The 16,276-nt window shown below is 43.7% G+C and overlaps 1 protein-coding gene across 1 annotated transcript in view; it reads left to right on the top strand.

Moving 5' to 3' along the window:
• Nucleotides 1-16,276, top strand: part of MYO10 (myosin X) — a 210,349-nt gene that overhangs the window by 134,210 nt on the left and 59,863 nt on the right. The window contains exons 18-19 of the mRNA XM_032415456.1: nt 760-868; nt 3,583-3,663. Coding sequence (XP_032271347.1) covers nt 760-868; nt 3,583-3,663 — 190 coding nt within the window. The remainder of the gene's footprint in view (nt 1-759; nt 869-3,582; nt 3,664-16,276) is intronic.

Genomic DNA, 16,276 nt, shown 5'->3' with positions numbered 1-16,276 from the left:
TGGAACAAAAGTGAAAAAGGGATGGGGGCAAAGTGAGAAGTGGCGGGACAGCCTTGACAGTGTGGCCTTCAGAGGGGTGGCTGCTCGGACGTCCTCCAGGCCTTCCCTGCTCTCAGGGAAGCCACCCGCCCCCCACTTCACAGCCCATGGCTGTAGCGTCTTCCATGCAAGAAAGATAGGAAGTTGTTGAGAAGACTTTTACTTTTTATTAGTAGTGGCAATTTTATAGAATTTTTTAGCAATAACATAAATTCTAAAATTACCTTCATTTTTCAAATGAAAAATGAGGCTAAGTCCAGCATCTGCCCAAGTCATGTGGCTTGGAAGGGATGGAGGCAGGATTGAAACCCCAGTGTACTTCACTGCAGATGAGCAGCTTTCCCTCTGTTAACTGGGTGGATCTGCGAAACACTGTGAGATGGGCAAAACCGTCTCCCTTCACCAGGCAGACATCAAGGCTGCAAGGAATTTAGGTGGCCCTCTGGAAACACAGCGCTCCTCAATGGCATGTCACCCTAGGTCACTTTCATCCCAGTCTGCTTCTCTTCTGCAAGACGCTAGTGCTCAGAAGGGGGCCACAATTTTTTTTTTCAGTGCCTAAAGCGCTTTGGCAATGGTTGCTTTGAAATCTTTGGAAGCTGTCCTAGTTCTTCCTGGACTTCATGGGTCACTATCAGTGGGAAACAGGCATGGTAATTACAGTAATCCAGCACCTAATAATTGGGCCCCTCACGGCCCTCCTGCTCTCTGCTCACACAGATTCGACTTCATCTATGACCTGTTTGAACACGTTTCAAGCCGCAATAACCAGGATACCTTGAAGTGTGGAAGCAAACATCGACGGCCCACAGTCAGCTCACAGTTCAAGGTTAGTCTGCCCTGCTGGCTTTCATGAGTCCACGGTTGCTGTGATTTTAGGAATTGAAAGCAGAAATTGGGGGGATGTGAGGTCCATAAAAGTATTTGGTTTTTTCTCTTTCATGGCACCAGACAGTGCTTTCGAAATAAAATATACTTTTTCTGAGTCAGATGAAAACATGTAGATGTTTTTTTTTGTCTTGTTAAAAATAAATAGCTACATATTCTAAGTTGAAGGACCGTTTGGCCATGTGGGATCACTTTGATTTGTATTTAGAGGCTCATGTGAATATAGAGTATATTTCTTTCCACGTGTGGATTTTTGTATTTTTCCCAGATACGTTGACAGTATCATAACTAGGAATAATGACCAAGTAAGTGCATATTTGAATAAGGTCAATGTCAGTTACCTTGTCCAGGTACCCAGAATTCAGGGAAAATAAGGACCATTCTTATTTGCCTTTTAAATATTTGGCCATTTTAGGGCGCCTGGGTGGCTCAGTTGGTTAAGCGACTGCCTTCGGCTCAGGTCACGATCCTGGAGTCCCTGGATCGAGTCCCGCATCGGGCTCCCTGCTCGGCAGGGAGTCTGCTTCTCCCTCTGGCCCTCCCCCCTCTCATGTGCTCTCTCTCATTCTCTCTCTCTCAAATAAACAAATAAAAATAAATAAATAAATATTTGGCCATTTTAGAAAGTTTAGAGGTAGAGCATACAAAGACTACTTTCCGAACTTAGTTGTTCCATTTTACCCCCAAGTAACAGATCCTAATATGAAGAGAAGTGGAGGCATGTCAGTCCATAGACATTTATTAAATCTGCCTTCAAAGAGTCTGTCTTTCATTTAGTTACTCAGAGCGGGATGCATCCGGTGGGGTTCTGTGTGAGGTCTGTTGTACAGGGCAGCTGGTGATGAGCCAGGGACACGCCAGCGTTGCTGACGGGGCTGGATTGTGTGATAGGACGGGCAGGTTTGACCCAGGTGTTATAATAAAAATAGCTGCCACTTATTGTGTATGTATTATGTGCCAGTCATTGGGCTAATCACTTCATGTACGCTATCTTGTTCATTTCTCCCGTGACCTTGTAAGTATGTACTGTGGTCCCCATTTTACAGATGAGGAAACTGAGGTGTAGAGAGATAGAGACCCCTTCAGTCCCTCTAAGAACTGAAACTAAGATTTGAAGTGATCCTGTCTGACTCTAAAACCTAGACTCTTAGTCTTCCGGTGGAGTTGTTACATTTCCTTTTTCTAGGGCGGTGTTGCCTGGAATTGCCTTGGAAGGCTTTGTGGGTATTTGGGGGTTAAATTGCACTAGGAATCAGGGAAATGGCAGAGAGTGGGCAGGCCTTCCAGGTCAAGAGACCAGACAGGAGAAAGGAGTCCTGAGACAGGAGTTTTGGATTCTGTTCCTGTAAGAGTGTGGGTAGAGGGGGCCAGCTGACAGGATGCCTTGTATGGAGTTAAACTGGTACCAGAAGATATGAAGGGCCATGTGTACCAGGCCATTTTGTCATCTGTGAGAAATCCTAAAGCTTTCGAAGCAGAGAAGTAACTCATCAATGCAGTGCCCTAGACAACCCAGTTTCTTCAGCAAGATTGTAAGAAGAAAAAGGAGCCAGAAATGGAGGGAAAACCAGTAGTTTTAAAGAGACTTAAAGACCCGTCAACTGCAATACAAGAACTTCATTTACATTCTGATTTCAAAAAACAGACTTTTTTTTTTTTTTTAAGATTTATTTATTTATTTGGCCAGGGGGAGGGGGAAAGGGCGACTCAAGCAGACTCTGCACTGAGCCTCACAAAGGGCTCCATCTCGCGACCCTGAGATCGTGACCTGAGCTGAAACCAAGGGTCGGACGCTTAACCAACTGAGCCACCCAGGCACCCCAAAGAACAGACCATTTAAAAATTATGAAATTATGAAATTTGAGACATTTGAAGATTTAATATGAAATTTGAGACAGTTGCTTCTTTTAATATTAAGGAATTCCTATTAAAGCTTTTTAGGATGATGATCTGGTGATGGCATACATGTTTGAAAGTGTGTAGCCTTTAATAACACACTGAAATCTTGAGGGATGAACTAATACGCTGTCTGGGATTTGCTTTCCTATGAAGGGTGGGCATAGTATGTACGCAGACAGGGATCAGATGAAATGAGATTAGCCATGAGCTGAAGCTGGTGATGAGTGCTCATTACACACTCTGTCTGCTTTGGGAAATGTTAAAAATTCTTCACAACCACCACAACAAAAAATCTTAACAAACAAAAAAAGCAGTATTACAGAAGATTGATCTGCCTGGTGATTTGAGGGTAAGAGTTGAGAGATTGTGGAATACTGGTAGAGACTCATTTTGATGGAAATAATGAATTAGGAGAAAAAAACTCCAAGGGGGAGAGGACAGGTTTTTTGTACGCAACATCGAAATAGCCTGGGGTTACTTCTTTGCTGGTTAACACAGTGTTTTTGTTTTTAATGATACTATTTCAAAGAAGTGACAAATGAGCTTTGTATACTGTGAAATAATTTCAGTGACTACGAATTGTAGTATCTTGGCTTTATTTTATATTAGAATGACAACGTTAAAAGTAAAAACTATTAGTCCTATGATTTATATTGGTTTTTATTCTTGTTTCTGATCAGTGCCTAGAATGCTGAGAAATCTAAAGAATGGCATAGTAAGAGACTAAATCAACATATACTTTTTCCTTTCTAATAGGACTCACTGCATTCCTTAATGGCAACGCTAAGCTCCTCTAATCCTTTCTTTGTTCGCTGTATCAAGCCAAACACGCAGAAGGTAAGATTTACAGCAGTGCTAGACTGAGGCTGGGTCTTTAAGGACACCGCCTCCTGGGGCACTTTCTCTAAAGTCCTTTCATCATAGATGGTTCAAGCATATATAACATTATTATAACCTAACATTAAATGGAAAAATTCCCTTTGTCTCCTGGGCCTATTTGTCTGCTTCTGAAGGATGCTATTAAGCTTTAGAGAAATCTAGTTTAAAAGGAAACGTTGTGAAGCTTTCACGATTTTTTTTTTTTTTTAAGGATTTGGTTTGGAATTTTGGGGCAGTCTTCTATTATGGAAGAGATAGTTGGTGTAGGTTTTGTGGTTGATTTCTTTTTTCATGTTGCTTTCTTGTTAAACATGATGAAGGCTCTGTATTCTAAGTAGCAATGCTGATTTTGAAGGATTCTAACCATGTGGTCAGGCCTAATTTGAAAACTCCTGAAAGGCTGCCATCGTCAGTTTTCATGGGTAGGCTCTGTGAGGTTAGCTTTTTAATGCCGTAGCCTGATCAGAAACAATATGAGTGTTATCAGAAGCTATCTAAACAAAGAAAATTTAGTGTTCCATGTATGTAGTTGCTGAATCCAAGACTAAATGGGCACCTTGCCCTAAAATGTTGTTGAAAAATGGAAATTATCTTGATTTGGGAAATAATCAACTCTTAGTAACCTCCTGAAGATAGGGACCCCCCCCCCCCCCAAAGACAGAAATGTCATTGGTCCCTTATGTGGAAATAAGTCTTGAGCAAAGGAATCTGACCTGAACTGTTTTCCCGAGACTTGTGTTATATTCTGATAACTTTGCTGATGCTAGATCTTACTTTTTATCTTGTTTACCAGTTGCCTGTGACTTTAATATTAGTGATTCCTCATTTATGGTTTAAAATTGTTTCTAAAATATTGAACTCTCTGTCTTCTAGGATGGATGCTTTCTTTAACCAAGAGTAACCTGTTAGGTTTGCTGGCTTACTATGAGCCGCGATGGTGGGGAATTTGGTATTTGTAAGGCATAAAGCAGCTGAGATTGGTCCTATGTGGAAGATCTGTGCATCTGTTCTGGTAGCTTAAAAGAGTAGCTTGTCTTTCTATTTCTTGAATTTATATTCAGATGTCTTAGATTATCACAAAAATGGCAGCATATACCATATGTAGTTTTGGGACACAATGTAGGAAATTACTAGTCAAAACATAGTAATATACCATTACTGGTGTATATTTCACTTCATAACCTCAGTGGGCAGTATTTACAATACAAATGGACTTCACGCTTTGGATCTATACTCACAGGAGCTGTTTGACCTGTTACCCTTCCTCTCTTTACAACAGTGTTAATAATACCATATTTTATCCTTCAAACATGCCATTTTTTTCCCAAAATATAAGGACCTGGGTGTTGGGGTGCATTTTACAGCTTCTGGCAAGCCATAGTTTAATTGGGAGCTCTTTTCTTGTTTCTGGGATATGTAACCTAATCATGCAGGTTTATAGGCATTGGTGTCTTAGATTTAGTGAAATGGGGACCCGCCATGCCAGCACTAATATAAGGATAGAAATTTTAAATCGAAAAACTCGGTGCCTCGTGTATTTGTTTTCTTTCTCAGGTGACATGGAATTTTTCCTTTAAATTGTAATCGCTTTTGAAATTAGGCCTGCTTGAAAGCCCTTCAGCAGGCAGAATATTGAAGAAATTACCTCTTTTTGACGTCTGTTTTTTCTGGCTGGGATGTGACTGCGCCTAATTGCTTTGGTTTTTGCATTTAAGGGAACGCGCCGGCCCAGTGTCCTATTTCATGTGTCCTGCCTACAGGCTTTCCATCGCCTGACCTTGGCAGACACTAGTTAATGCCCACCAAGAGATGGGCCCTAGGAGGCTCTGGAAAGATGTCTTGGTACCATTGGAAATGCAACCAGAAAGTAAAGGCTCAGACACGTGAACCGACTTGTCTGAGGCCCAGGATGTAGGTGTGATTTTAAGTGTGAAGATGCTAATTAGAATATGGAAATAGTTAATTACGACTTGCTTAGCATTCATTTGGTCCCATTGAAAATATCAGATGTTACTGGTGTTGATGGTCTATGAAATGGATGTAAACAACCCTCCTGTGGAGTTTATTACAAGTTTTCTTCTGTCCAAGGGTTGGTGCTTCTAGAAACTTCACGGGGAAAATCCTACCTGCCGTCACCCCATAGATGGGGAGTATATATTTCTGGTGCAAAGGGATGAGACTGTCTCTCCCTACGTCATACCCTTTTCCAGCAATTTGTTCTTCAGGGGACCTTGAGAGGATGTACTCAAGCTTATGTGTATGTAGGTATATTGTGCATCATTCAGGAACATGGATCATGGGTTTGGGCAGATTCTGGAGGGTTTATTTTTGAAAATTCTATGACCAGAGGGGTAAAAACAGTGGCTTTAAAGTCTGGCCTAAAGACATGTGGCCTTAGAGAAAGTGAAGGAGTTGCTTTGTGCTTTTAGGAGCATATCCAACATATCCAAGACTCCTGTGGTAGCTTTTTTGAGTGTGAGCACACAGCCCAGTGGGCCCTGAGCTTGTAGGAGAGGCTGCCTCCCCTCCTTGACAAGCGTGAAGCTCAGAGTGGGTGCTTGGGCCTAAAGCATCTGGAAGTCCTTTGTTGGGAATATTACAAGGTTTTTGTTATTTGGGATTTTTGTGTTTTGCTTTGAAAAGTAAGTGCAAGCAGGGAGAATATAACCGAAATGCTAGACATTCTGTCAATTCAGCTATAGCAATTGTGGACTTTTTTTAGAAACAACATGTAGCTAATCTTAGGTATTGTGTAAAAGACATTTCACTAGCATTGAGAAATTCTGGTGCCAAGTTAGGAGGCAAATTTTAAAAAGCCTACCTTTGAATACAATGGAATATTATTCAGCCATAAAAAAAAAAGAATGAAATCTTGTCATTTGCAAAAACATGGATGGAGCTAGAAGCTATTATGCTGAACAAAATAAGTCCAAGAAAGACAAATGTCGTATGATTTCACTCATATGTGAAATTTAAGAAGCAAAACAAACAAGCAAAGGGAAAAAAGAGAGGCAAACCAAGGAACAGGCTCTTAGCTGTGAAGAACAGACTGATGGTCACCAGAGGGGAGGGGGTGGGGGGATGGGCAGAATAGGTGATGGGGATGAAGGAGTTCACTTGTGATGAGCACCGGTGATGTATTATTGAATCACTATATTGTACACCTGAAACTAATATTACCCTGTGTGTTAACTATAGTGGAATTAAAATAAAAAGTTAAAAAGAAAAAAAAAAAAGCCTACTTCTCCTTAGGGGCTCGTGTGCGGTCAGTTCTTTGCCTTACACAGCACTGCAGGATGTAGTCTTCTGCTCGGCTTAGAATTTTGGAGTTTACAAAGGGCAGACTTCTCCACTAGACCATTTTTAGGTGGCAGTGTGTAGCCTGTTAGCTTTTTTCTGTTGTGATTCATTGGGCAGTACTAGTTTCTGGCTCAAAGTGTCCAAACCAACACCAGGAGATTTCCCTAACAAAGGAAACCTGCTTTGCTTCATCAGAATTTCTCCCCAAGGGTGTCCCATGGCCTGTGATCTCTCCCTTCTGTCCCCGCGTGGTGTTGTAGCAAATAAGTTCTAGTCAGAAAAGTCTGTCATTAACATTCCTCAGAGAAACCCTGAGGAAGTGCAGGACAGAATTAAAGAAGGGAACAAACTGATAAATATCAGGAAAACCTTCTGGGGTGTGAGCCCTGGTTGTCTGCAGTTCCCAGCCTCGAATGTGGGGAAGGCGAGGCTGTCCCTTGTCAGGAACATGCCTGGCTGACCCTCCTCACTGTTCCTTCTGGAGGTTTGATGTGAGGAACACTCGGATCCTAGGGGGGAAACATCCACATTTCCTGCAGCATCCTCCTCAGGCTTTCAATCCAACATAACAGTATCCTCAAAGATTCTGTCAGCGTCTCCTCCAAAAAGGCAGGACTTGGGTCACCTGAATCACCTCGAGGCTGAAGGCCAGTGGAGAAAGGCTTCAAGCAGAGATGGCGGCTGGGAGTGAGGTTTATCTAAGGGAAGAGGGGAAGAGTGAGGAGAGGGACGTGCCAAGGGGAGGCCCCAGGGAAGGGAAACGGTGAGGTCTGTGAGGGGGCACTGCAGTCATATTTGCTGGAAACTGGAATATCAGGCGGAGTACAGAGCTGGAGACAGAGCTAACCCGACCGTGGTGGCCTTGTCTTTGAAGCACCCTCTGTGAGCCCTGAGATGCAAGGACCTATCAACTTCTTACATGGCGGTCTTTGGAAGACTTGAGAGGAGGCCAGGGCTTTGCACTTAAATGAATCCTGATGACCTGTATCCCTCTCTGTCATGGTGCCACTGTTTATGTCAGACTAGATTCCTCATTTGGACACTACCCAAGACAGGCTGCCACCACACGGAAGTGAGGACACACTGTGCAGGCATTATGAAAACCTAAACCTTCTGTTTCCAGAGGCCCAGTGATTCCGTGAATGAATTAATGAATTCAGCACATTCAGTCCTGGGGACTTTATATTTGTGTGATCCAGGTGCTGCCTGCCATTTGGTTTCTTGGGGATTTTTTTTGTGTTTTGTGTTTTTTGTTTTAGGCTTGAACTCAGGATCCTGAGATGCCGACTGAGCCATCCAGGCAATCCCCTCCCCCACCTTCTTTTTTTTAACAAAGACCAAACATTTCTTTAAAAAGTTCTGATGATCATGTGGCATATTTCCTACCTTGAATTTTTGTCCTGTTCTTCCTCAATCTTTTTCTCTTTCCTTTTATTCTTCTTACTTGTCATTAGCCTTACTGAGCTTTCTTGCAGCAATTTTTTTTAGTCATTGTTTTCTCTACCCTAATCCTATTTTCTGAATAAAGTGTTCCCTACATATGGAAGATCTTAACCAAGTACAACTTTGTAGGACCTACCTTGCCTGTCTTTGCACCCTGCCACATAGCTCAGTGTCCGGGCCACAGTATGTGCTCAGTAAATGGTGAATTGAATCGCTTATCCAAGTACATTGTGCACTCGCTCATGGTATATGAGTGCTTAACTTTGCCAAAGATAAAGACCTAACTTACTACTTTTTTTTTTTTTTTTAAAGATTTTATCTTAAGTAACCCAGTGTGGGGCTCAAACTTATAACCCCAAGATCAAGAGCCCATACTCCACAGACTGAGCCAGCTAGGCACCTGCTGACTTGCTACTTTTAATCCTGACGGCTGCAGGTTTCATTCTAGTTAATTTATTTCAGGCATGTTTTTTTGCTTCTGAATCCTCTTTGATTGATGTGGGTGCAAGTTACCCTAAGGATATACCAGGAGATCAGTATTAGGGTGATATCCTTAATATGATTCAGCCTGTCTATGTTCAAACATTACACGATGCTAGAATATCTCAGGGCTCTTGGGGGCAATTGGTTTGGGAGAGTTTTGCTGGTCTGAATATGCTGGCTGGGCTTGTTTTTGCCGTCCTTCCATGGGCGGCTGTTTGCCCAGGACCGCGTTTACGAGGGCCCCACCTGCCCCCGGCCCGGCAGCTCTCTGCTCTCCCTCTGTGCACTCACAGGGTTCCCTGCAGAACAGGGTCCTCCATTGGTGCTCCACACCGAGGTCACAGATGTCTGTGCTCCGCTCCGGCCAGACACAGGACATGAGGAGGCGCCACGGTCCTGGGAGTGTGGGTGGGAGGCCTATCGCAGGGCCCCGCAGGGGCCGTGGGGCGAGACAGAAGTGGAGCAGAGGTGTGTGCCTAGGTTCCTGTCCCCCCTCTTGTCGCTGAGCAGTCCCGTGGCCTTGGGATTGCTTCCTCCTCTCTGAGGTGTGGATGAGGGCAGCACCTGTGTAGGGGACAGTTGTAGGTGGTAAATGAGCTAAGGGGGACACGAAACAGCTGTGTTGGACTATGTGGAAGAATTCATGCCTGCGCTGTAGGTGGGAGACAGAACATGCTCCACGTTTTTACAGCTCTCTCCGTCCTCACAGATTCCAACCCCAGTTTATGCTGGATCACAGGAAAAGCTTCCTAAGACTGTTGCCAGCCCTTTTCCTTTTTGGGTTTAGTTTTAAATCACCTATCTTTGACAGATTGTTGTAACTGCTGCTGTGGGTTTTTGTTTGTTTGTTTTTCGGGTTTTTTAAAAATTTTCTTTAGTCCTTGACACTGTTACAGGATAAACATTTCAATTTTTAAAAATTGCCTTTATCTTTTATTTCTTTTTAAGTAATCTATACACCCAGTGTGGGGCTCGGACTCATGACCCCCAAGATCAAGAGTGGGATGCTCTACCAACTGAGCCAGCCAGGTGCCCCTAAAATTGACTTTATATTTTTTAGAAACTTTTAAGTTTACAGAAAATTTGAGCATATCGCATGGAGTTCCCATATCACTCTCCATCGCCCTCAACACACACACACACACACACACACACACCCGTGCGGGGTTTTCCCTCCTATTAACATTGTACGTGAGTACGTGAGTTTGGCATGTTTATTATAATTAATGAACCAGTACTCTAAAGTCCAAAGTTAACATTAAGGCTAACTGTGTTGTAAGGCTCTTTGAGTTTTGACATATGCACATGGTCAGGAAGTGTCAAAATGCCAGGTATTCAGTCTATTCCCGATATGATGAACATTTTCTCAGATAATAGTTCCTAAGAATAGGACTGTTTCTGATTGGCCAAAAGGCGAAGCGCTGAGAATGAGATCTCTATTGCGCAGGATAAAATGCAAATGATACTGTTCTGTGTGGAAGAAACCCACAAAAACCACATGAGAAAATGGGGAGAGCAAAAGCATCAGGAGCACCAGGGAGCTAGGACATCTTAGAGCTATCTGGATCATCAGCCCCCTTGACTCCTCTCTGCATTCAGTTGGTCTTACAGCCTTTAGAGGTGGTTCCGTTTCCTCCACATACCTCCTGGAAAATGCCCCCTTTGCATTGAGGAACCTTCCATAATTCTTCCTGTCCTTCTGATTGCCCCTCGTGTCGCCTGCTCGCCCGTAACTGGAGCGCCCCTTGCTAGCATCTTGACTTTTGAGAACATCACATACAGACAGACGCCTCATAAAAAGGCAGCTTTACCTTTTCAGGAAATTTTAGTAAAGGAGGCATTAAAGCAACCATTCTTCTCCCTGAACAAAACAATCCCCTTACACCCCTCCGTGGTCACTTGAATCCTGTTTACCATGTTGTCATGGCAGCCATTCAGTAGCGCCATGCAAAGCCCAGGATAATAGCCACAGATGAAGCTCTGCTCAAGTGAAGAGTGTTGTTCTCAGGGTCACATCTAGATTGCTCGATTTTGTCTCGTGCCTTTTTCTTCTTTAGTAAGAGGCCCTCTTTGAAAATTTGGGGGGCCTTCAAGTGTCTTCACACACTTGTTGGGGGCATGGGAGGTGGTTAGTTTGCTCCTGCCGTTACAACGGTCTCCAGCAATCGCTAGCCCGCCAGTCTCGCCGGGCTGGACTTCCTTTCAGTAGAATCGGGAATGAATTAAGCAGGCAGAGCCCAAGACACCACATAAAAGCCTGGGAACAGCAGCGAGCCGAAGAAAGCCCGTTTTTGTGTCCGATGCCTCGGATGCTTGCAGTCCCGGACTGCTAAAGATGCAGCCATTGGCAGTGGACAAAAACTGAAGGGGCACGAGAAGCCCAAGGTAGGAGTCTCTCTCTTATTTGAGCCGCTTCAAAGTTTCATGGGCCTGGGAATGATCGTGGGTAGGCTAAGATTTGGTGGGGAAGTGTTCTAAGCCTGGGAGAAACAGGCTTTTCCGTCTCTCTGAGCACCAGAAAGGTTTAATTTCTAAACAGGTGGGTAAGTGCTCTGTGAGTTGGAACTGCTAACGCTTTGTCAGGACGAAGGACGTTACCCGATCAGGCATCGATAACGGGATATATTTTTGATAGGAAATTCGCCTTGTATAGGAAAACTCATTTTTAATATGAGGTTGGAAGGGGAGATTGCTGGCGGTAGTTTCTTTTGTTTGTATGGGTTATCACGAGGCATTTTGCCTTAAAAGTTTACACGCCACAGGCCTGTAGCTTTTCCTCGCCTTGTACTTTGTGTGAACCTTTTAAGGAAATCTGCCCAAGAAGAATCCTTTCTTTTTAAAGTGTATTGTAAACTGGTTTGGACCCGAATGTGGAAATGGAGGAGTGACTGGAGTTGGCTGGTCATCTATTGACTATCGTATGCTGATTTTGCACAAACATACACACGCCAGAATTTTTCAATCGGCCCAGAGAAACCTGATGAGGCACATTTTGCTGAGATTCTCTTAGTCCCCCCAAAGTGTCCCCCCAAAGAAAGAACATGATAAAGAGCGACTGAAATGCTAATCTCTGCCTCCACCGGACACTTGAATGTGTTCAGTTGATCTCCATTCATTTGCTAAAAGTGCCCTTTAAGGGAGCAAGTTTTAAATGTGAAGGTGGTCTTTCATATTAAATTGACTTACATTTAAAAGAAGCGAATAATAATGTGGCTGACGGCTACTTGGCTAAATCTACTTTCACGGAAATAAATTTCCAGTGCCGGGTGAAAACCCAGTGTGTTAGAAGGCTTTACCATCAGGCTTTTAACAATTTTATAATCAACATTAATCTGACATAAAATTAATTACCACCCTGAGAGAGAGGTGGAGTGTTAGTCGTCAAGGGGAAAGTTTCTGCCTCTCACAGACTGAGTTTCCGTACCCACATTTCAATATGTAGCTCCCCCGGGGTCAGAATCCCATTGCTTTGCAGGCTGGCTTGAGTGACAGGAAACACTCCCTCCCGTGTTAAAGGATACTTTTCGGGAAGACTGTGATTACAGAGACCCGCCCAGTCTGCCCTGCTGGCTTCCTCCCTGGGAGGTGCCTCCTACCTGGGAGGTACCAAGCTGCCAGGATGGGGTAAACATTTTCCCCTGTGCCCACCGTGACAGATAGTCATGGCCTCCTCACCTGAGCCCTCCAGTCGTGCGTTTCAACTTTGGCTGTTCTTCTGGAAATAGCGACCAATCAGCATAGCAGCCCCTCTCCAACATTTGAGCCAATCCAAGTCTCAGGCCTTCCGTCTATTTGATGCAAACTGTGGGGTGATTTTTTTTTTTTTTGGTTGCTAACTTAAAGCATTGGCATTTTCACAGGCAGCCCCTTTAATGTGTGATTTCTGTGAGTGACTTTGTTCTAAAGACCCACCACTGCCCACCCAGCAACTTTACAGAGAGCCAGTTCCCAAAGCGGTGGTCCCCCTTGATGACTCTGGAGCAAAGGGCCCAGGTTGGAGCCCAGACCAGAGGGTAGAGGTGGGGGGTGCATTGCGGCGTGGTACTTGGGCTCAGAGACTAAGCCTCCCTGGGTCTCCTCACAGTCTTGGAAGAGGCCCACTGCACCTCCTAGTCTCCTAAGCATTTTGCTTTGTTGACCCTTGACCCTGGGGTGTCCCCCCTATTCCTGCCTCAGGCTGTCTCTTTCCCTGATACACAGAAATGCTACAACATAGATTAACAATAATAATAACACCACCACAGTTAGTAACTGGGTTTTGCCTCCACCCCTCCTCTATATAAAGGCAGTACTTACTGATTATAAAATAATTGGAAAATATGCAGAATATAAATTTAATTTAAATTCTTTACATTTTATTTAGAGGCTGCTCTTAATTTTATAACTATATTAGCGAACTGTATCTTAAAACATTCCTGTGCTTTTTTTTTTCACGACTACAGAATTCTGTCAGTGACTATACTTTCAAATAGATTCTATTATTGCACTATTTCCTTTTCTTGTTGTAAACAATGCTTCTGTATTATTCATGTGTATTATTACCTGTTCACATTCAAGATTGTTAAAGGTAAATCATCAGTTTATTTGCTAAATCACAGCATGCGCATTGCTATGACTCGGATGTATACATCCACACGGCCACACGTTCATTAGGGCCAACAGCGAACAGGAAGACTGTTTTGCAACGTGTATAACAGTGGATTTATAGCCCTAAAAAGTAGCCCTTAGAAATCAGGAAGAAAATAACAAATGTGTTGATAGAAAAATGAGTAAAACACATGAATGAGAAATTTGCGAGAGGTGATACACAAATGGGAAATAACCCGACGACTTCGGTGGTATAATCAAAGAAATAAAACTTTAAAATAGATAATTTTGCCCGTGTGAAGACTGAACGAGTTTCTTGGTTTTGTGTTGCTTTTTAATAACACTCCTGGGGCAGTCGTGGAGGAAACTCCCATTAATGTACGCGGGGAGTTTAAATTGTGGCAGCTTTTCTGAAGAACAGTCTCCTCCTGTCATCTTGATTGAATGTTTTCTTGCCTCTCCTGGGACTGTAAGCCATCTGTTTTTCTCCCTCGTGCTGTCAAAAGTTCCTTCTCTCCAGGTTCCATCTCCTCGCTCACACTCTCTTTGTATTAAATATATGTAAATATTCTAATGTTTAATATAGAAATATATACAGGGGCACCTGGGTGGCTCAGTCGTTAAGCGTCTGCCTTCAGCTCAGGTCATGATCCTGGGGTCCTGGGATCGAGCCCCACATCGGGCTCCCTGCTCGGCGGGAAGCCTGCTTCTCCCTCTCCCACTCCCCCTGCTTGTGTTCCCTCTCTCTCTGTGTCTCTCTGTCAAATAAATAAATAAAATCTTAAAAAAAAAAAAAAAATAGAAATATATACATAAAAGGGAGGGGAGACGGGAGGGAATAGGGAATGCTCCCCTGAGCAGTCTCTTCACTGCTAAGTATTTCCAAAGAGAGGCCATGCCCATTTTCTTTCTAATGCTATGCCGTCAAAACTGCCCTAGCCTCCCTTTGGCTGAAAGCTTCCGGGTAGTTTTCCCTGCCCTGCCCTCCTCATCCCCTACCCTCACCCCCCAAGGCCTGTGACCTAGCCAGCCACCCCGCCTTCCTGGCACCTGTCTGACTAGGCCTCCTGCCCTCCCCCTTTCTCTTGACTGGTTCCCGAGTTGTAGGCCCGGCCTCAGGTTCTGCCCTCCTCCTCCCCTGCCCGTTCCTGCAGAAATGCTGCTCACTTCTCCCCTCCGGCTCTCAGCAAGGTGAGTACCTCTGCACTGTATTTTTCCCAGCCCCAAATCCTCCTCTAAGCTTTGGCCTCCTCGGCTAATTTTGTAACCCACTTTTTTTTTTTTTCTGGGTTTCTGAAGTTTCTAGTTCTGTGCTGGTCTGCATGCCATGCATCACATTTCAAATTGGAATGTGTTCATAATTTCACATTCTTTACCTTCCGCCTCATTGTTTATCGGGTTTTTCTTATTTTGGGGGGTTATAGCAGAATATTGCAACGTTGGTGCCGTTGGCGTTTTGGACGGGCCGATCCTTTGCTGTGGGGCCCCGTTCTGTGTGGTGTAGTAGGACCTGTAACAGCTCCCCTGCCTTCTCCCCATTCGATGCCAGTAACAGCCCCCACGGGCCTCCACACATTTCCAAACCTCCCCCAGGAAGCAAAGTTGCCCCGCTTGGCAACCAGTGGGTTATGGGGTCAGTGCTGATTATTTCTTCATTTTTATCCTATTTTCCCTTTGCTCTCGGTAAAAATGGCATCTATGTACAATTTCATTTTTTTTTTTTAAAGATTTTATTTATTTATTTGACAGAGACACAGCGAGAGAGGGAACATAAGCAGGGGGAGTGGGAGAGGGAGAAGCAGGCTTCCCGCTGAGCAGGGAGCCCAATGTGGGGCTCGATCCCAGGACCCTGGGATCATGACCTGAGCCGAAGGCAGACGCTTAACGACTGAGCCACCCAGGCGCCCCCAATTTCATTTTTATTATACCAATTGTTCGGGCTTTGAACCTTGGGTTTTACTATTGAATATAGGGTGAAAAGAGAAAATGGCGTATTGTTTAACATTTTTCCAGATATTTCGAGTCCCTTGTTAACATGTATTGTTTCCTAGTAAGTAAGATTAGAAAATCTTAAAGGGGGGGATGGGGTGCCCTTAATATCAGTGTGTCTTGCAGGATTACGTAATTGTTCTGTGCTACTACCCACTTTCTCAGATGAATGGGTGGCCTAGTTTCAGCCACTCTGAAAGGATAAAACAGCTCATTAAAGTGTGCCAGATGCTTCATTTGTCACTGTTTCACTTAAAAGGGAATACTGTTTCGCTTTGGAATTATACTGTGTTACACTCCAAGTTTGCCTTTATGAAATGCAAGACAAGTGTCCCTGTTAAAAATATTGCAGCATCCCCATCTCAACCCCCTCCACGTTTATAATGAAGAGTGCACTACCACACAAATGTTTTAGAAACTGTTAAGTAAAGCTTTTTAAAAAGTCTCTTTAGGTACACAAGAAAACAAAGTTTGAATATGCGTACTCAAGTTGATAACAGACTTCTGCTTTTGAGCCCGAAAGGGTTTAAAGGACAAGGATTTTTGGATATGAAATCTTTTTAGTATACCTTAATACTGTTTCCACTGGGACAGCTTAATTAAGGCTATTACAATACATAAGTAGAGGACTGAAACCAATTTGGGGGAGTCAAATACGTCCCACAAGATTGTGAGGGCCGAAAGTAAAGCATCGTTAGTACGTTCATTGTGGCTTGAGAAATTGCAGAAAGAAAATTAGCCTGGCTTCTTTTCATTTACTTGTCTCTCT

The sequence above is a fragment of the Phoca vitulina genome, unplaced genomic scaffold (assembly GCF_004348235.1).
Source record: "Phoca vitulina isolate PV1807 unplaced genomic scaffold, GSC_HSeal_1.0 scaffold17, whole genome shotgun sequence".
Lineage (NCBI taxonomy): Eukaryota > Metazoa > Chordata > Mammalia > Carnivora > Phocidae > Phoca > Phoca vitulina.
The sequence above is the reverse complement of the archived record's forward strand: the minus strand, read 5'-3'. Positions and strand labels throughout refer to the sequence as shown.